Source organism: Gallus gallus, chromosome 3 (genome assembly GCF_016699485.2).
Source record: "Gallus gallus isolate bGalGal1 chromosome 3, bGalGal1.mat.broiler.GRCg7b, whole genome shotgun sequence".
Classification (NCBI taxonomy): Eukaryota; Metazoa; Chordata; class Aves; order Galliformes; family Phasianidae; genus Gallus; species Gallus gallus.
Window position 1 is genome coordinate 59,777,542 of NC_052534.1, and position 21,250 is coordinate 59,798,791.

General features: G+C 38.1%; 1 protein-coding gene across 3 annotated transcripts in view; it reads right to left on the reverse strand.

The window, feature by feature from the left end:
- Positions 1-10,487: 10,487 nt before the first annotated feature.
- The window catches only part of RNF217 (ring finger protein 217), a 62,998-nt gene continuing 52,235 nt past the window's right edge, over positions 10,488-21,250 (reverse strand). Inside the window, exons 6-7 of one of the 3 annotated variants that reach the window (XM_040697500.2) lie at positions 20,298-20,357; positions 10,488-19,147 (exon numbers count right to left, since the gene is read on the reverse strand). In XM_040697500.2, the coding sequence (XP_040553434.1) occupies positions 19,011-19,147; positions 20,298-20,357 (197 nt within the window). In that variant the 3' untranslated portion in view covers positions 10,488-19,010. Of the gene's footprint in view, positions 20,358-21,250 lie in introns of all 3 variants that reach the window. The other 2 variants (XM_040697501.2, XM_025148939.3) reach the window with 2 other exon arrangements.

Below are 21,250 nucleotides of genomic sequence, written 5' to 3' on the forward strand. Positions count from 1 at the left end.
TCACTAACAATATCCCTCAGTGCCCCATGTACATGTTTCTTGAATACCTCCACTGACAGTGACTCCACCAGCTCCCTGGGCAGCCTTTTCTGATGCATCACCACTCTTTCAGAGAGGAAATCTTTCCTAATACCCAACCTGAATCTCCCCTGGTGCTACTTGAGGCCATTCCCCCTAGTCCTCTTGCTGTTACCTGAGAGAAGAGGACAACACCCCCCGCACACACACAACCTCCTTTCAGGTAGCTGTAGAGAGCTATCAGGTCTCCCTTGAGCCTTCTCTTCTCCAGACTGAACAATCCCAGATCCCTCAGCTGCTCCTCATAAGACTTGTGCTCCAGACCCCTTACCAGCTTTGCTGCCCCACTCTAGACAAGTTCCAGGTCCTCAATGTCTTTCTCATAGTGAGGGTCTCAAAACTGAACACAGTTCATTTGGTTGTTAGAGGTGGAATACTAGTATCTATCTCCATCCAAGAACATTCGATGGCCAACAGGGAATAGTTAAGCAAGACCAGTGACAATGCAGGTTACTTGATCTTTTCCTATGTTATAGAACTTCATACTTAAGGCATCACAGAGAGCAGGAAGCCAAAAAATTCTATACGAACTTTTATCTTAAAACAAATATTTCTTTCTTGGTCATGTGCAAATAAACTCAACTTCTGTACTTGAGACTGAAAAATGCTGATACTGGATACTGATACTGAGTATATTCCAGCTGAAACAGTGATTGATCCAAGTTAGATTTGCTGGAAGCACAACCATTGGAATCAGGTGGTTTTCTAGAGAAAACCTCGGGAACGTTTTTGAATAACCTCACTGAAGTGTATTCAAGGATTCTTTAGGAATCTTTGTTATATGCAACTGAGTAATCGTCTGGTACTCTTGAGACTGCAGTGAACGAGCAGTACACCATTTAACCACTTGATGGTGCTAAATGTTCTACACACTTAACCAAAGCTATTAATGCTTCAAAAACGACTCACCTTTTGAAACACAGTTCAAGTTGAAGCTTGAATCATATTTCATTTTAATGGGAAACATACATCTATCATTTGATATCATGGATATCTGAAGATCTGGCATTACCGCTCACCTACTATAACTTCAGTACTGAGAACCATTCTAAGTGGGTATGTGTGCCAATGATTCATCTTGCCTCCCCCTCTCAAATTCCCACCCACCTGGTATTTATATTCAGTAGGTAATGACAGCCTGGTATGCACAGCTCCTTTTGCACATACGCATCCCTGCCAGCACGTCTAACCCATAGTTATCTCCTTTCCAAAATCAGCATCATGTCCTCACCCTTTGCAATACTCCCATTTATATTTAAGACTAAATAAAAATGAACTTACCTGAGCAGCTTGACTCACCGGTGGAAGGAGGCTGATTCCCTTAGAGCAGGTACGACGGTTGCAGTAAGCACCCTATGCAGACCTTCTTCTCAGCCCAGTTACTGGGCCACAAGCTTAAGGAAGTCTGTGGATACTTTCCAAGAGTATGCACATTTTGTGACATTTCAGCCTGGATTCAGGCAGGATGACATACGGGATGCATGGGAGCGCCATATCTGCAGAAGTGAAAGTGATTGCAGCCTGACACCTCATCAGATCAGGCTGTGTCATCATCCTTCTGCCAGAGCACTGAGGAAACAACCCAAGAGAGAACGTTTTGTCCCTCTGCACACCTTCATGTACCCTCATTGCTGGCTGTACCTTGTGTCTTCAGAGGCAGGGAGAAAAATGCATGTCAAGGCACATTTGTAAGGGGAAATTGTGAAAGCGGTGCCGCGTGTGAGTGCAGAGAAAAGAAACAAAGGAAATGTAAGGAGGGCAGGTGCAGAGGGTGCCTGTCTTGAAGATACCTTGAAAATATTAGGATGCTGCCTAGCTGCAATTTGAGCTACCCTGAGGTGCAGGCCTAAATGATGAGTGTGCACCATTCTGTGCATGAGGGGAAATTTTCTACCAGACTGATGAAAGATGACTTGTGGCTTGCTGCAATTTGGGAAAGCTGTGTAACCGTACTCTTTGACATCTCTGCTAATGGACAAATGTCTCAGACACAGGTCTGCCATCATCTTTGCTTTACTTCTGCTCAGTGTGGGATGGTGGTATCAGAAATCATACTAAAAAATGACAGTAACTTGCACAAATTTAGGAGTGCTTGCAAAACACACATAGGCATAACTATCTCACTGCCACTGAGCACACTGTATCTTGTCTGCTACCTTTGCATGACTAAGCTGCTTCATAGAAGTCTAAGCAAATCATATTGAAATGTTTTTGTTCCCAGCGACTGCCCCAACCCAGGAGCTCAAAGACTGAAGCCTGCCAGAGCACAACTAGAATCAAAGTGCAAAATCATACCACTGCCTCCCAAACTCTAGCATGCACTCGAAGCACTTTTCAAGGAAGGCTTTTCCTGGAAAACCGATCTTGTTTCCAACTTTACAGTTAGGTCTAGTTTTTAATATGTTCTGAGGCTTTACTGCTCTACATTTTGTTTGAAAGGACATTTGTGTCTGTACTGTGCAAGACCACTGCCATCACTGCTCTCCTACCCAGTTTTTCTTTTCAGCACCCACCCTGCTCAGCTCAGGTGGGATCCTTGGCTCAGGCCAGCACTTCCAATGGGCACCAACACCAAAAAAACCTTCTGTTCCCAATTAATAAATAGAGCTGCTCTAGTCTTAGGTCACCTGTGGTGGGAGGGATCTTTTAGCATACATGAAGCATACATGCTTCATTGTGATTGTACACATTGCACGATGCAGCCTTGTTCAAGTGCTGCCGCTTAAACATGAGTAAGGACGAACGTAACTACTACTGAACCTCATGTAATCAGATGGTCAGGACTAAACAAATAGCTCAACGATTAACAGGGTTCAAATTATATGCATACACATATAATAGGTACGTAGTAACACATTTAAATATTACAATGAATACTGCAACATGAAATAAAGCATATAGATAAAATCCAGAGAAAAAGATAATCTGCGTATAAGAAATATATATATACAAACCTCCGATTCAAATAATGTGTGTGAGGTGTGCCTGCCACAGGATACTGTGATCAATGAAAATTCGTGTCTATTCAAATACGATTGGGAAAACTCACTTCAGAAATAACTGTTGGAACAATTTTAGATTGAAAAATACCACTTCTCTTCAGAAGACTTTCTGGGAGAGTGCTTAGCAAGTTCTTATACTACCTTAGTCATGTGTTATCGGACTGCTTGAACCAGCACAAGTGTTCCTACAAGCTGTCAAGTACAGAAGTTGGTGATTCAGGTACGCTGCCGTAAGGCAGTTAAGCCATCGCTTGGCTGCACACTATAACCTCTGGAGGGTCAGAAATAGGACTTAGAATGACTGTTCCCTGTTTATTCTGCTCATGCTCTGTCAGTGCCCACAGTCTAGTCTAAAATATTGGAGAACTTCCTATTGAGATGTAGGAAGGAACTGAAAATCTATGGGAAAAATGGCGAGAGTGACCACGGATTGGAAGCAAACATGTTGCCCACAGTAGCCAGGAAGAAGTTATTTATGGTCAGTGGAGAGATTATTCTATGAAAATCTATATAGTCTCTCTCTGGAGTTTTTTCAGATTGCACAGATTGAGGGAAGAAGAAATGGAGACCACAGAAAAAATGCATTTCTTCATACTGAAAAATAAATAATTATCATCTACAATGTCAATATGGTTATTAGGGCATTCTCTTTCCACAGAACATTTATACCACGTTCCTTTTGCCTTAGTTCCAAGTGGCAGCCACCAGCTTGAGACTGTAATGCCTGGAAGAAAATATTTATGATATTTTGTGGTGAAAATTTCATTAATCTCTTTACCTGAACATTGCTGTGGAAACAGTCCATCATCTGATTTTTTATCTTTCAGGTCAAACTAATAAATTTTAACAAATAAAAAAAAAAATCCATCCAAATAAATGCATTCAGATACAAACTTCCATACTTAGTGTCTGATGGTATTCCACACAGGCAACATCAAATTGTTGCTAACTTCTTACTGAAAGCAGTGTGTTTTAGTATGCTAAAACTTTGAATTATGAACGTATGCCATTGGTCCCCATCCCTGTGCTAACTGCAGTAATGTTTCAATAAAAGAAGTTCTAATTTCTTGTACTCATAGGAGTTGATATGTTAACAAATGATATGTGTGAGTTGTATCAGTTCTCTGAAAACATCATATTAGCCAATCTTAGCACATCCAAAAATATATTGGTGACCATAAGAGTTTCTAGAGTAAGTGAGTTATGGCGAATTTTCCTTCTCACATTTGAAGAACACTGGGCCATTTTCAGCTAGTCTCAGTTCTTAGGCTTTAATTCCAGCCAGTGCTGCACTGCTCCCAACTAAGAACTCTTCTATCTCTTTAGGATGACTAGCAGTGGGTCCCATTTCGAATTTAAACAGCTATATACATTTAGTTGTAGCTCATCATGACCTGTGCATAGAGCAGCTTCTGAGGGAAAACGCTATTCACCCCACCAAACTGAGTTTTCTCAGTATGCAGTACTCATGTTGTGGCTCCCTGGCTTAGTAACATGTCCAGAGGCCAGAGACAAAGCAGCAAAATGTTGTGTTTGATAGGCTATGTCAAATCTGCAGAGAACTGGAGCTTACACGCTGAAGCAGCAACATACCAAGGAACTTGAGTGACAGGGATATATTGCCTCCAATGGAAGCCTCTGCAGGGTCAACAGAACCATGTGGTAGGTGGCTATATCTTTCCTCTTCAGTTGCACATAAAAGAAATGGAGATAATTAGAACTTCAAATACCTTTGAACTCATGCGCAATAAAATGCAGAGTATGCATCTGGCTAAAATCTATTTTGAAAACATAATTATAGTCTCCTACTTTGCAAAACATTGTAAAGATATATGCTTTTACCCAACACTTTTCAAACAATTCCTGCCCCTTTAAAATACGAGTCTGGGCTGCATTCTTGAAAAAGATAAACCAGTGTACTTCCAACTACGTGCCATCTTTTCAAAGATACCTCACATCCATCAAACCCACCGAGGTCACACAGTGACATCATCCAATTTCAATGCATTTATGTGCAGTACTCCGGTGATTATGTCTACTTCAATTTAGTATTCTGTTCTCGGGCAAGAAGTATAATATCCTTATTCAGTGAAATGGCTGCATTTTTTTCTTTTTATTACATGCAAAATGTCTCATAAAAATTCCTTGATTTGATTTATAATAGCAAATATGTTTGATGTGCTGTTCTTCTACTAGTTCATTTTTAACTTTCGTTAACTCCTGCACAAATTCATTAAGTGCCTGGTAACAGAAGAGCATGTCACACAGTATTACTTAAACATGATGCAAACCAGTAACACACAATAAATCTAATGTCACATCTCTTAACCCACTTGATCATTTCCCTTTTCTGGCAAGGTGGGCTGTCGATAGAATAAGCAGGCACGAACAGGTTCAGCAAAATGAAGTGCTTTGTCTCCTAAGGCTTCACATTTTTGCCAATATAACCAAACTGAGTAAGAAAGCTTTTTCCATGTATGGTTATATTTAACTATATTGGACCTTTTGAAAGTGATCTGTTACTGATGCTTACCCCTACTTAAGTAAGGAGACAGGCTTAGATGGGCTGCATGGCTCCTGGTGAATCAACATTTTGAGGATATTTATCTGCTAGGGAGAAACAGGAGGCAAGGCTGCCTTCAGTTGGTAATTTTACTGTCTCCAGGCTGAAATGGAACATGTGGGAAAGCATTTGCTTCTGTATCAGCATTCAGAAATCAGCAAATTTTTCCAAGATAAAGTAACTTTACTCCAGAAAAGAATGCTCATGAGGAGCACTTAACTGGCATAGCTACCACAGTATAACTGCTTTGCTTTAGCTATGCTGGTTGATTGCTTTGCCCCCAGTTTCTTACACCCCTAGCAATTCACTGTGTCTGGTTCACTTGATTAGAGCAATGCCTTAACTGAGCATCTTCAGTTTTTCTTTTCCCTCATTAAAAAATTTCAGAAAGGAAACTGTTATGATGGCAGAGTTTAAGTTGAAAAACACATACTGGTAATGCTACTTGTAGCATTTAAGTTTAAGACAACAGATATAATCCAGATGGAGTCTTCAGTCTTTTTTCACCTGTTCAGTTCTAGAAATGATCCATGGGTGAAAACCTGTGGCTCTAATAGTATGCACAGTGATGATTAAAGTTAAGTTTGTTAAGTAACTTCTAATTTGCTACATAGATCTCACTATTTTTTATTAACTTGATTATGCATATGAGCCATCAACTGCTTAATGTAAATGTATTCTTACAAACTCCATGCGGCTTAGCTGAGGAAATACGAATGGGAAGGAAGCTGTGGTGTTCCTAGCTACTTGGCCAGACCTGCAATGGGTAGCAGCCAGCCCATGCAGGCACACAGAGACCAGTGCTATGGGACGTGCCAGACTTACCCCTCAGGTAGAAGGGGAGTATAGCAGTTAAGGACAGGCAGCCATCACCACAGCAGCTCCTGCAGCTCACGTTTAAGCTGCCTTTTTGGGGCACTCCTCATCTGTCAGGCTGTCAGCTGGATTAACAGATATGGCAGAGGCAGCTGCTCCTCACTTATCCCCTGCTCAGGCAGAGCCATGCCACGGGCTGACGAGAGGCCCCTGTGGAAGGTCGGTGTTATGAATCACAATTATGACAATCACGTTTCATGCCTGAATGCTTACTTATGGGCAAAAGAAAGTCAGTCTTCTCTGCCTCGTCTCCTCTCACTGCTATAAGGAAGATAATACAAAGAAAACATAAAACAATGACAGTTTAATAAATGATAGTTAAATGGAGGCCATGTGTTGTCTGTCATCTAAGTAATCTGTTTAAAAAAAAATAGCATGGTAATTTGAGCAGTGACATAAAGCTCTTGCTGTAAAAGAACTTGAGAAAAAGGCAACAACACTCACTGAAGGTCCAAAACATTGAAGGCTTTGTTGGAAAGCTGTACCAAACTAATGTTTGTTCTGGCAGAGGTTTTCCAATAGTCAGTTTATTATGGGCTTTGGCTTGTCCATCACCTCATAAAAGCCAGATGAAGTTACAACGAAACCATAATTTTAGACGTATTTTAATAAATAATAAGCACATGGCAAAACTGAAAATTATAGAAAATGCTGTTTGACAGTAAAAAAAAAATGTGAAAACCCAGAAGCCTTGAGGGAAGCTCTGAGAAGCAAGAGGCCTCTCGCTGTGGCATGGCAGCCCCCTTGCAGCGTGTTGTTACTGCTCATGCACTGGTTTTCCTGCAGGTCGCAGCCTGAAGCGTTTTCTGCTCTGGGAGGTTATTTTGGTGCCATGCACTGAATACCTGCAGCTTCTGTTACGGCTGTTGGACAAGATATGAGCAAAAAGAAGATCTGTATCCAGGCTTCCAAGCCAAGGGTGGAAGGAAAAGGGTGGATTGGGAGATGCCCTTGGTTATACAGGAGCTCAGAAGAGCCTTCAGGACAGCTTCTTTGCACACCAGTAGATAGCCAAAGGCCGCCTACCAGCTGAGCTGCAGGCCTGGGTAAAACCCAGGGCCAGGACCCTGCTGTGTTCGCTGCATCCAAATCCACTGAGCCAAGCTCAGAAGACAGACAAAAGTGGGCAGTAGGCACTTAAACTGTAGCTGTCTCATTAAGAGACAATGGCTTCCAGTGAAAAGGAGGTTGGAGCCTGGACCAGTACAGAACATGGAGTTGGATGCGTCCATCACTCTTACTGCATAAAGAAAATAATGCTCATCCTCAGGTCATTTAATATTACAGTAGGTGAATTGTTAAGGAAGAGAAAAGAACAGCTGGAGAGAGGTTGAAGTGACTATAAGTGGATGCAAAGAAAGGATAAGGGGACAAGCTAGATAAAATTAGGCTGAGGCAAGAACTCAGCTTATATGAGGGAACAAAATGAGGTCATGGTGAGAAAAAAAGCATGCTAAAAGCAGACAGGTTTCCACCACTTCAGAACTTTGCCAATCAGCGTTTTATCTAGAAGCATCTCTGCCTGAAAAGCAGGATAGTGTTTTCCACAGGAAGTAGAATGGGGGAGGCCATCCCCAGAGGATCAGTGCTGGAATCTACTTTGACATTTGCCCTGCCTAGTGACCTTCAATGACAGAAAGATGATAAAAGGCCAGATCAAGGCTCTAAGGAATGAAATACCCTACCTCTGACAGGAAGCAAAACCAGATGTCTGGGAAAGGAAGCAAGATAATGCAACCAAAATTCTATGGCCCAAGAATGGGCATTTGTACTTCCAGTGGCCTGCGACAAACTTCTCTTGCAACTTGTTCTGCTTCGCCACATCAGCATGTACAATATCCTTTGGCAGGAGATTCCACCAATCCTTTACTATTTACATATCACTTCTTCTTTGTTACAGCTCCTGTTACCCTCATTTAATGCTCGCGATTTCATCTGATAAAGGAATACTCCATTATTATCTTTTTTTTTTTGCTGTACTCAAATAGAGACCTGTTAAAACCAAACCAACCGTGCCAGCTGTATCGTTTCAGTGAAGAGCCTTATTCTACTTTGCTGTTCATCATCAAAAAGCATTCATTTGATCATTGCTACTCTCATGTTTACTCTCTCAGTTGTCAGCATTTTGTTACCCCATTATTTACCCCTTTCTCCAGATTGCTTACAAATATGCTCAAGCGCAAAGATCTCCAAGCTATCATGCGATGTTTAACAGGCATGCTCCCTTCACTGCAAGAGCTGCTTATACCTACTCTCTTTCACGTCCACATGACAGCTACATTCTCCATGTTTGATTCTCTTCCTTAGTCTACATCTACTCCATTTCACCTGAGGAACTTCAACAAATAGTGCTACAAATCCAAATAGGCTATATAAACAAGACAATTTAAATGCATGCTTGCTGCTCCTGACAAATAAACTTAGTAGGTTGGAGAGGGTGATTGCTTTTCCAAAGTATGACAGCATTACCCATGGGGCTGCTAATTTTTGTTTATAGTTCTGTTCTCACTAACCAGTATTTAATGTATCCTGCATTTCACCACACCAGTGTTTGCTTAGTAGCTTGGCACAGCCAAACACAACAAATGCAAACAGATTGATTCAAAGTTTTTGGAATGTTAATTTAATAGTTAACACTTAAATTTCATTTCTTGCAACCAGACATAAATCCATCCATTATGTAGGGAAAATACATCTATTTCCTATAATCACTATTTCAAGTACTATTTTAACCATTGAAACAGACGTGTCTAAAAATTATGGGGTTTTTTCTGTAATTTCTATGGAGCACATTCATCCCATTTTCTTAGAAAAGTAACAGGTTGTTTATAATCAAAGCCTTCTTTTATGTCTTGTCAAACATTTTGAGACCGAAAGGGAGAAACTAGCCTTTAACTGCAGTTTCAGCTGTAAGTACATTTTTTTGGATTCCTGAGCATTCTTTAATTGCTGTATATTGCATGCTAAAATTTCTACAGATAAGGAATGCCCAGTACGATGGCCTTGACATTTGGTTGCAAGTCTTGGCTTTTTTGGAGGGGGGATGGAGCTAATGCAAAAAGACTTGCCATTGGACAGAGACACCTAGCATGGAGCTCCATCTGTCTACTTTATGGCAGTGAACTTTCATTTCCATCTTTATTTTCTACAAAAATAAAATGTAGATGAATGCACTACCTTGTCTGCTGTCCTGGCTGCTTGTACATAAACACACCAAAGCTACTACAAACTCAGCATTAAAAAATGCCCAGTAAGTCAGACAGAACTTCACATCCACATTGTCAGTTCAGAAAGGCACCTGGCTCAATTAACAGCTCACAAGTTTCAAGTTTACAGCCAGCTATATATAATATATATAATATTTATATATATCACATATATTTAATATATGATATATATATGTTATATATTACATTGTTTATATTTATTGTTTATATATTATTATATATAATATTATGCATATATGTGATATATGATATATTTAATATAATGTGTATATATATATATTATGTCTATCCATCTATATAAAGACCGCCTTCTCTAAAAACCTCACTGGAATATGGACCTATAGCAAGTGATTTTACAAGGGAATGGGATAACTGGTTCACAGTGTATTTTCTTTTTTCCTAACATTTTAGCCTCTTTATTAATGAAGTAAAACTGTGTTGCATATTAAGATGCTTTAAAAAAATGAAAGCAGTAGCTCAGACATAAAACCACATGGCCAGCCATATCTTGCATAAAAACGTATCCAAGAAATAACTCTTACCTATTATTTCACATTTAAAACACTGTATCACGATCACATTAATCTCTGTATTTGTGAACATAAACAATCTGAAGTTTGTAATTCTATGTGATTTTTAAGAAGCTATTACCTAACAATCATAAGTTTAGGCATTTATTTGGAGCTGCTTGACTAATACTTATGAATAGAATTTCTTGAAAAAAAAAGTGAAACAGACAGCTTTTCTCTTTTTCAAAACTTTATTAGGTAGACATTACTAGATGACATTGTAAAACCCCTTGTGTGCAAGTGAATGAACTGTACATCTCACAAATCATTAAATGCACAACTCCCCCCCACGGCTTCAAAATGTTAGTTCTATGTTGGAGTGCATTCAAGCGCTACTTTACATTCTTCTGTTTCATCATGGGGGAGCACTTCTTCAGTTTGTTAATAACAAGGGATTGGGATATCAGTGTAAGTGAAAGGAATGCTTTGAAAGGAAATGAAGAACTGGTAAGTCTAGACTTACGAGCTTCACTCTCAATACAGACATCAGAATCGTCACATAGCCTTATAAATTGAACTGCCTACCACAAATGCGATTGTATTTAGCAGAGTGAAGCAGTACAGAGACATACCCACTACTGAATACTAGTGAGGTAACATATTGAAAACAAACTGTTAAAAAATTCACTTACTTTCAAAAGGTCCTGTCCAGCAGGACAAACATTGGCAGAACAACTTCCCTTGTATCCATGCATGTACATGTGCATACACAGCCTGTGTCATCTATAGCTTTTTAAAGAAGAGGATTTTAGTTATACATTCATCAGGACAAGTTTAAAATCATACATTACTATGGTGAATTCAACAGAGGATTTCAGTGATCTGTTTCTAGACCTCCTAAACTAAAAGGCACTCTGAAGAGGGTAGCAAAAAATAATCCTCACGTTGACACAAACTGAAGCAGCCACAAAGATAAAATATTCAACAGGAATTATTAGTATAAATTCAACACACCACCTTGAATTATTTGTAAAATATTGCCCAGGACTACCAAGCATCTCTGTCAAGTTACATCATGAAGACCATTGACGCTATCCTATGCAACAGGCATAGTTATCAGCTAAAAGCAAAAGACACGTACCAGAAGAACTTAACAGCATTTTGGTTGTGTGCCTGCTGGTTTTAAGAGAGCAGAATGATACCCTAAGAAGTAATTTCTTGAAATAAACAGCAATTCTTGGGAGCGATGAAGTATTTTGACGTGGTGCCTCATATTCAGTGGATTACAGAATGACTTAGTTCATGCCTAAAAGTTGGAGATAATACTGAAATAGAATCTATTAATATTTTGTAAGCGATAATTACAATTTTATTCAGTATGACTGGATCAAATTCCCTATCACCAAAAACTTCAGATTTGAAAGTAGAATCCTGATTAAGCACTCATGTATGATGCGTTAGGAGGAAGTGATACTCCAAGTGACAGCCATATTACCAATTAAGAACTCCAGTAGGGGAAAAGGCCTCTTATGCAGCTCAGAAAAACTAATGAATTTCAAGCAAAAAGGCCCAAGAAGATAATATTTTCATCTTCATCTTTTTCCTTCTTTCCGTCACAAATTCTTAGTGGAAGAAATGGAACACAGTGAAAATGTTTTTATCATGAATCTACAATAAACAGACTTTCTAAACATCTTTCATCTAAAACCCACCAGTTGCCAACTCTCAATTTCCTTCTGATAATTACCATTTTGTAGCTCCAATTTTTTTCCCCCTAAGAGTTCATATAATTCAAATTTTTTAATAAAGCTTTTCTCGGCACCCAATTTCAAATATATGGACAAAAGAAGAGAGAGCAATGCTAGTAAAGAAAAGTCTATTAGAAAAATCTAACACATAAAAGGTAAAATTCCCCTGTTCCCTGGGATGGTAATCCCAGAAAAACTCGATAGTATCCATTGTAAAGGTTTCTAAAGATGGAGAAATGAATGGTATTTTCGCAGATCATGTAACTCCCCTTTCAGTGAAGGGCAGAACAGAGACCCCAGAGTTGCTCCACCAGGCATCACTATCCACTCTGATGGACAAAACCATCAAGGTACCTACCTCAGATGAATTACCAGCTTGTATTAACAGGATACGTTAGCTCAAATTGGATACCACTGAAATGCTGTTAAACTGCTCTGAATCCCGAACTACCCACAGTGCATCCCTGTGCCCCATGCTCCTCACTACTTCCATCTTCCTTGAAGACTTCAGGTGTACGCATTGCAACTGTGGTCTGACCTAAACTCAGTTGAATTCTCATCTCTGAAGAGAAGCATGTTCTTTCAGTCGTTGAAGATGCCTAGCTGATTATGCTGGAAGACCAAACTCATTCTGACAATGCATATAATATGCATTTCTGCAGAAGTTTGAAGATGAATAGGAAGTTAGAAAAAACTGAAATGAGATGAAGATCAGTAGAATTACAATAGGCATGTCGAGTTAACATTACCATTCTTGAAACAGTAACTTGCTCACTAACAATATTCTTCAACCTTCTGAGCAAGCCGGTATTTAGTCTGGCTTAACACATCTGTGTGTAGGACTGACTACTTAACAGAAATTCCATATTGCTCTATCAGGGAGAAGGTGGAAAACACTTTTCATTCATTTCAAGCAATAAGGCACTTACACATTTAAAATTTTTCTCATCATATAAAACACACAATACTGGAATTCAAGTTTTGAATACATGGATATTGCCTGCCTCCAGTAGCCTTACTCTCGGTCATGCAGGAAGTTCTAACTGCTAATGCACATAGATTTTATGCAGCTCAAATGTGGAATTAGAGGTTTCTTTATTAATGAAACTGAATTTTGTCCAGCCTTCTACATGTGCCAGAAACAGCTAGACTAAAAAAGATGACCCATCATTTTACTAACCTTGCATCCCAGCACTCAGATTAAACTTAAAGGGAATTCTTGACACTAAAATAGAGAAAGCAAAGGGAAAAGGAAAAAATTTCTCATCAACTCATTGAGAAATTAAGATGAAGCTCAGCTTTGACAGCCTTCTCAGAAACACATAAGATATTTTCTTTTTCTCAGCAACAACTAATTCTCATCTCTACCACAAGATAATTTTCAACATATATCTTAAAGAGTTATTAGGACTCAGATGCTTAGTTCTGTAACAAAGCGTTGCCTAATTGAAAAAAATGCAAAATAAAAAGCTGTAAAGAAGAGATTTCAGTAGTTTGCATTTAAATAAATACAACGAAAATAATCTTTTCTAGTAGAGCTCAGCAAAATCTCATGTGATCATTTCCTAAGATCCAATTTTGTCTTCAACTATTTCCAGACATCAGTTTCAAATTATGAAATTTGGAAGGAAAAGGAGTTAGAAATCAAGTGTATAATTAATGAAAATACGGTAAACATTTTATTATGAGGTTGGTAAACAGTGATATGGAAAAACCTACACCTATTCTTGTAATTTCTGAACGTGAGCAGCATAATGTAAATTGATACCAAAGAACTCTTTATAGTGCATTTTTATGCAAAAAATTAGTTAATGAGTAAAGACTGATCTCCTTATCCACAACTTGCATAAGAACAAAAAAGTTCAGTTGAAAGAGACCTACAGAGTCCCACTTCCTGATTGCTTCAGAGCTAACCAAAAGGTACATTGTGTTGTTGAGGGCACTGTTCAAATGCCGCTTGAACAGGCATAGAACATCAGCCACCTCTCAAGGAAGCCTGTTCCCGGGTTTGACCACCCTCGTGCTAAAGAAATGTTTCCTAATACCTCGTCTTAAGACATGAAAGAAAAAGGTTTTTTGATTGCATCAGCGTTTTTACAAGACAGATTTAAAATATGTGAAAAGCCTGTTTGGATTCTGTGAGTAGATTTTCATTCTAAAAATGAGGTAAATGTGGCACTGTATTAGTAATATCATGCTTAGTAACAGAAGGATAAAATTGCAACAACACTGTTTTAAGTTTGTCAAGTTTTCAGCAAGATCAAACACTGAATGGGACTAGCATGCAACAGAGTTCAAGCAAGTATGTGCAAAATCCATTTTTTACATAATACATTTCTCTTCTTTAGACTTCAATCCATACAACACAGTTCAGATCTACTTTTCATGTTTCAATAAGTAACATGAGCTCCAAAAAAACTTCCTCCAAACAAATATGCATTCTTAATATATGGATTACTATAATACCAGTTTTTAATTTAAAAATAGATATTGAAAAGTGGACAATTTGAATTATTCTTAGAAATTTATGTGCTTTTTCTTTCTCTTTTTTTTTTTTCTTTTCAATAGGGAAAAACTAATTAAAGCCTACAAGAAATCATCACCATTGCAATCAAGCATGCACTGGTTTCATTTCTCTACCTTACGGCTTTTCAACGTCAGGCTAAGAGCATCAGTGATTAGTTGCACTAAAGGAATGAGCACTCCATTCCTTACTGGAGAGCAAGTGTACAGATCCTGAGCCCACGTACACAGAACATGGAAGAAACAGCAAGGAAGTTATACTCTTATGCAACTGCAATGATCCACACTCGGTAGCTTGATTTCTTTAATTTTAAAAAAATCCGCAGCGATGTGCCAGCTTCAGCAGTGACCACACTGCTTGTCTTACAGCTGAATCAAGGCTCAGCTGTTTCTTTCATGTAACAGCAGTATGAAAAGCCAGCAAATATACCAGCAATGTTACTTTTTAAATACATGTGCCTTCTTTTCAAAGTTTATGTGTGAAGCCTGAAAAATATTAAACAGCTGTAACTCCAATTCTTACCCCAAGTGTACACTTGTTATAGCAGAATTTTAAAATACATTATTTAACCCTTTCTGTGGAAGTTGTTTTCAATGTTACTGGCAACTCAAATCGTTAAGATCCCTCCCATATTAAAAACTTACAATTCAATCCCCTGTTTGCTATAGTAAGAATGCTATTCAGACAATCTTCCTTATAGCTGACTTAGTATTGTTCTGTGAGTGAGAGGACAGGCTTTATGACAGTTTGCATTTCAGAAATAAACCAGACTTTCAAGTAGCTGCATAAATGGTTGTCAATTATGGCTGTTAACATATTTCTTAGTATTTTGGAATACCAAAGCATTTTGGCCCAATCCTGTGCTGGCATAAAATGCGTACAAGTTTCCTGATTTAACAGGGCTAAGGCTGATGTCAGGAGCAGACCCACTACAAAATTAGAAGATACAAAGAAATTCTCTCTCTAGTTTCCTTGTGTATGATTCTTTCATTCAGCAAAATGAACAGAGGTGAACATAGATTATAAAATAAAAGTAATCCGTAGTTCTCCTGCACAACTTGGCAGTGTGCCGTAATTATCATTCCAAGAATTATGACTGATGCAAACGTCTGCTCAGGAACAAAACTACCACAACTAGTGAAAAAAACAAAACTCAAATTGTCTGCACAGCAAATTGTTTGGCTATTGAATATGAAACGGTTTCTCAGATCTAAGGGGCAAGAGAAACCATTCTATCACTGGAGAATTTGTACCTTCTGACAGAATGATTGTTCTTTCTGTCTACCACTGAACGTCATATGGGCTAATTATTATGTTTAATAAGTACAACTTCACATTGGTCAAACCCAATGAATATATGTAAATAATAAAAAAGCTATCATACCAGGAAGAATTATGAAGTAAGCAGCAGTAATAAAAATCCTCCCTTCCATACACATTTGCACTGCCCCAGAGAAAGATAAAAGATCAAGGTGCACTGTATTTTAATGACATTTGAAAGGTAAGTAGACTGCCTATAAAGGTGATGAGAATTGAAAACAAGTTTTTTTGTGTGTGCAGAACTAAAATGATGGGTCTTTCAGAGCACAGGGCTACCCCAAACTGAACTTTTGCCTCTCACTGGTATCCAACCCAGTTTCCTACTCTCAATGGCAAATATATTTACAAAAAAGAACCACACTATTATTTTCCAGTTACATATCCTGTGCGAGCTCTTTCAATACACAACTATGCTCACGAAGTCCACAGCAGGCAAAAAAGGTCCTGCCGCAGATATGGTTAAGAGCCCAGAAACTTGACCCACTTAATGAAAGCTCAAGAGCAGAAGAGCAGCATGGAGCAAAAAGGAGAAAAAAAAGACAAAACCCCAAAACAGAATTTAATAGGTCTGCACAAAACCCCCCCCCCACACACACACATTTATTTGGCCATACAGATGTACTCAGCACGTAGATGGTAGGGATGCCATACTAACCTGAAAATAGCTGATCTGGAATCTGGAGCTAACTTGAAGGCATGAAATACAAGAAAGTGTAGAGTGACACACCACTAAAACATCTCTTGTTACTTCAGTCTCATCTGAAGACCAAGACAACCATTTTAGCTGTAGAGAGTGTAGTTACTGACAGGTCCTACAAAGATAGCAGAGAAAGATGTCCACAAAGGCCCCACACTGCAGGGAATGCCAGTGCTGTTGATGCTCTGCACCTCCATCCAGGTTATCCAAATGCAGGGAAAGATGTCAAAGTGAAAAAGCAGCTTCAGCCTGAACCGCAAGCAGTCCCTTGCAACTGGCACAACCCAGAGGCCTGCCCTAGCAGAAGCCAGCAGAGCTCTGCTCAGCCCAAAGCCTCTGCAGGACACCCAGCTCTGACCCAGTGCAAAAGAGCCTCAGTACGTTAACATAACAATTTCCAGACAGCTTAGAAATACATCTCACTTAGAATAGATTTAAGCACTTAATCTGAATACAGATACTGGTGAGCAAGCACTTCTTCGAAGAATAAATAATTCTGAATGTGGTGAAAGCAATCTGGATACTCAGCATACAGTAACATCTACCTTAGCAGGTTAATCGAACTGCCTGATGATATTTCCTGCTAATGAAAATGTGATAGAAGAGTCTGATGGTTTCTTCAGAGTACAGTTAAAAAAGCCAAATATCTGTATGTCCCAAAAGAAAAACATCTTTTAAATTTCTTACAAAGTTCACCCCATTTCCTCAAAAAAATTAATGACTGTAAAATAAATGACATGACTTCAATGTAATGTAAGACTTCCTATAATGAGAATAGTTGTTTAAAATTTACATTTCATTGGATGAGGTTACAGGATTAGATTTTTCATTTCAACTGGCTGTGCTACATATCATTAATGAAAACCTGTTTGTTACATATTGTTCAAATGACCATATTTTTATATGGATAGAAAGACTTTGGTATCCTTACTCTGCCTGGCTCCTGCGTTTTTTTTTCCTAATCTACAGAGAAAAGCAAACATTGTAATTCCTATTTTTTCCTCTACAGAGAAATGGAGATTGGACTCTCTCATCTTAAAATGGTCGAAATATGCCTAGTTTTGCTGTATGTAAAAAATGAAGAACCGCTTTGATTTAATCTGTTCTGATAGAATCCAAATGGTTTAAATGAAATTATAATGTAGGAGTTGAGATGTATGCTTTTCTCTCCACTCGTAACATTCTTCTGAAAGTAAAATAAATGCAGATCTATTTCTTCCCTTTATGCTCATTATTCTAGCATTTTAATTTCAGATCTTTCTGAACTCAGAAACTGAAAATAGTGAACAGCAGAGAGAACACAGCTAAGACGACCGCAAGAGTATCTCACATAGTTTATAAGGAATCAGGAAAAGAAAGGAAATTAACGCACTGTACTGTTACAGATAACCTCGAGTACTAAAACATTCTCAAGTGGAATAGTTTGACATGATATTATAGACTGTATTGCAAAATGAAATCTATTTTTATATATATATATAAATGCATCTCTCACTCTCTGAGGTCTGAAATTTTCTAAATAATACAAAAATATTTTCATTATTTGACATTTAAACAAAGGAATAAGAATCCCTGAGTAAGCCAAAGACAACTGATATGTATGGCCTCAGAAAACACTCAAAACCAAGACTTGATTTTAAGGCAGCTTCCAACCTGCAGATAAAACAGAACTAGGAAAGTGATGTGTTACAGAAGGAAAAAAATCTAATTAGCAGGTGCATTTGCATTGAGAATATTATTTGAACTTTACTTCTAAATGTCATTGCTTCCCAGCTTAATTAACACATCTTACAAAGGTATGTCAACTGACAGGACAACAGGGTCAACATGCTCTTAAATTCAAACAGAAAAATTAAGTACTGTTGACTGTCACGGTATCCTTGTTTGCACGGTTTCAACAAGGGGAAAAAAAATGAACAAGGAAATAAAACCAGAAGCTGACTGAAAAGACACATACTAGCCAACAATGGTAAGCTAATATTTGTGTTTCCAAGTAAACAGAATTCATCAGTTCTTCCACTGCAGCTTTGAAGTCAGAGTATCTTATGATAACAGAGTACTATTTGGTGGGGAAGTGGACTGTTTACTGAAAAGTTACAACTAGAGTCAGATGTAATAACTTTCAGAGAATGAGGTACAAAGTAAACTATCTCAAAAGATACACTATTTCTGAGTGTTAATTTTGAGGTCCGTAGACAGAGGGCACTGATTATCTCCCTTTCCCCTCTCCCACATAAATATGCATCTATATATACACATACATAGGTATCTTCAAACATTCAAAAAAGTACCTTCACACTACAGATCTAATCTTCAAGATCACAGCTCTTTTTAATATAAGTAGGTATCTTTCTAATTTTCTCACTTTGGTGCATCACTGTTCTGTTAACACAACTTCATTTTTTTTCTTTCAAGTTGTATTTGTATGATATGTTTGGATTATAACTAAAAATGAAAGACTGAGTCTCAACTGCAAATTACATTAACCTTGTGGTGATGTGCTGAGAAAAGTCCAGTGATGAATAGAAGTACTCTGAAGTTGAGGAATAAAGGCCATGGATTGCTATTCTCTTCTGATCTGTTACACACCAGGAACAGTGACACTGGAAGTAGAGAATAAGAATGAAATGGTCTCCAAATAATTAATGATCCCTTCCTTTAACCAGAATTCATAAGTTTTCTTCACGAAACACCAGTGGATGCTCTAAGGCTTACGTAGGCTACTTACAAAGCAAATGTACATGCTATTTAGGTTATAGAATTTCATTAAGTCAATTTTCCACACACAACTAGTGTGTAGACTGTGTACTATATGCTAGTTCAGAACAGAAGAACAGGTTTCCAGCTTCCCTTGAAATTCATTTCCTTGTACGTTCTGTGTCACATTTCAGTGGATATCAATGGCCTGTTCTGTCTCGAGTTACTTCTTGTTATCTAAAGCCTTCAAATTTTTTCCTTGTACTGAGTTTCAAAATGCTGTACTCCTCTGGCAAACTCATCAACTTCTAATCAATATTAACGAACTTCCAAAAATTAAATACAAAAGGAAAACCAATCAGCATATTTGTAAGTATCATGAAGTTTCAATAATAGTAATAATATTCTGAGGCACTGTTATTTGGCTGTGGCAATCCGTGCTGCACAAACGCAATCTAAACTCTTGCCCCTCTAGTAGGACAACTCAGAAGATAACCAGCTGTCATATTCTGGCATGTGATGGGGTTTTGGTATGCTGAACAGAATGCTGTGTGATGGAAGTTATTTACAGAAGTAGTATTTAATACCAAAAGTAGTATGCTCAGTATACAATAAGAGTCCAAACACTTCTAAGCATTTCCCCCTTAAAGGCGAACACTGAAGTTAAACGGAACACGTTAGCAGTTAAATGATTTCTTCACAGGCCAAATCGGTAGTAGAGTTGTGGCTAAAATACAGACTTTGATTGTCTAGTTCAGGAACTTAGACTTAAATCTCTCAAAAAACCCCCTTCAAAGTAATAATAATAGAAAAAAATATTTTAAAAGCAGCAGTCAGGGGGCCCATCCTGTTCAGAGTGCACCAGAGCAAAGAGGCTTTCTGGTCTGCAGTAGTGTTTCAGCTGAGAGAAGATGCAGGAGATCCCCCACTCCTCTTGCAGGGCGATGGCTGTGATGCCGTTACCAGCACTGTATTGCTCTGTTGCACAAACCGTGTATAGTCCATTGCAGGACCAGCTCAGTTCAGTGAGTATGGCCCATTCTTACCAGGGCATACCTGTCCGTGACCTCTTCCTCTGCTTTTTACAAAGGCAATAGATAGGAAACACAAATAAACCTGTCAAAATAAGAAAATAAGAAAAAAGCCATCAAAAAATGCACCGTGTTCTTTCTTTACATGTAGAGTACTATGACACAGCTCTGTATGTCTCAAGAAAGTTTAGAGAAGGAATTTGGACAAGCAGATAAAAAATAGTATCCCACAACAGTCTCTTTGGCAATCAGTTAAGTTACACTTTCTCTGCTTAGCGTACAACAAAATTCCTGCTAACCCCTCTTCCATCTCTGACAAATTAATTCCTGAACCAAGGTTTGTTTTGTATAAGACACAAACTAAAAACTTTTAGCAGCACTCTGAAAATTCAAAGGCCTAAATACAAGCTTGTTAACATAAACATGTAACATGCAAATCTAAAGGCTAAGAAATATCTACTTAACATTTTTAATTCAGGGATCATATCTTCTTCTGCAGACTACCAACTCTGAAAATTCTCTTCATCTTTAATTGAGCCAGTATAGCACGCAATAAAAACTTTACATTTTTATATATTTACATATATTATATATAAAAGTAAAAAAATATAAATGAATTTACTTTCACAAATGTCCTTATCTATTGTGAAGTAACACCAAATGTTCATCCTTGCCCAGAAAATGATCTATTTATTTTTAAAAAGTCTTTTGAGAAAAAGAACCTGTAAATGACTACACAAATTTAGAAAAAACCCAACACACAGATTTATTCAAGCAAGAAAATTGTTTGTTAGAAGAGGTACTCTCTCAAAACAAAAGTACCTCTTCCTTTCTCTTACCATCAGTAGACTGAAACTGCTCAGATTTACTTCCCAGACACCACTACAGTAATAAATTGCAAAAGGCAACTTTTGCAACGTCCTTGTTTTGCAGAACCGCCTTGTAACTAGTGTAAAACGGTCAGCTATGATACTGAGA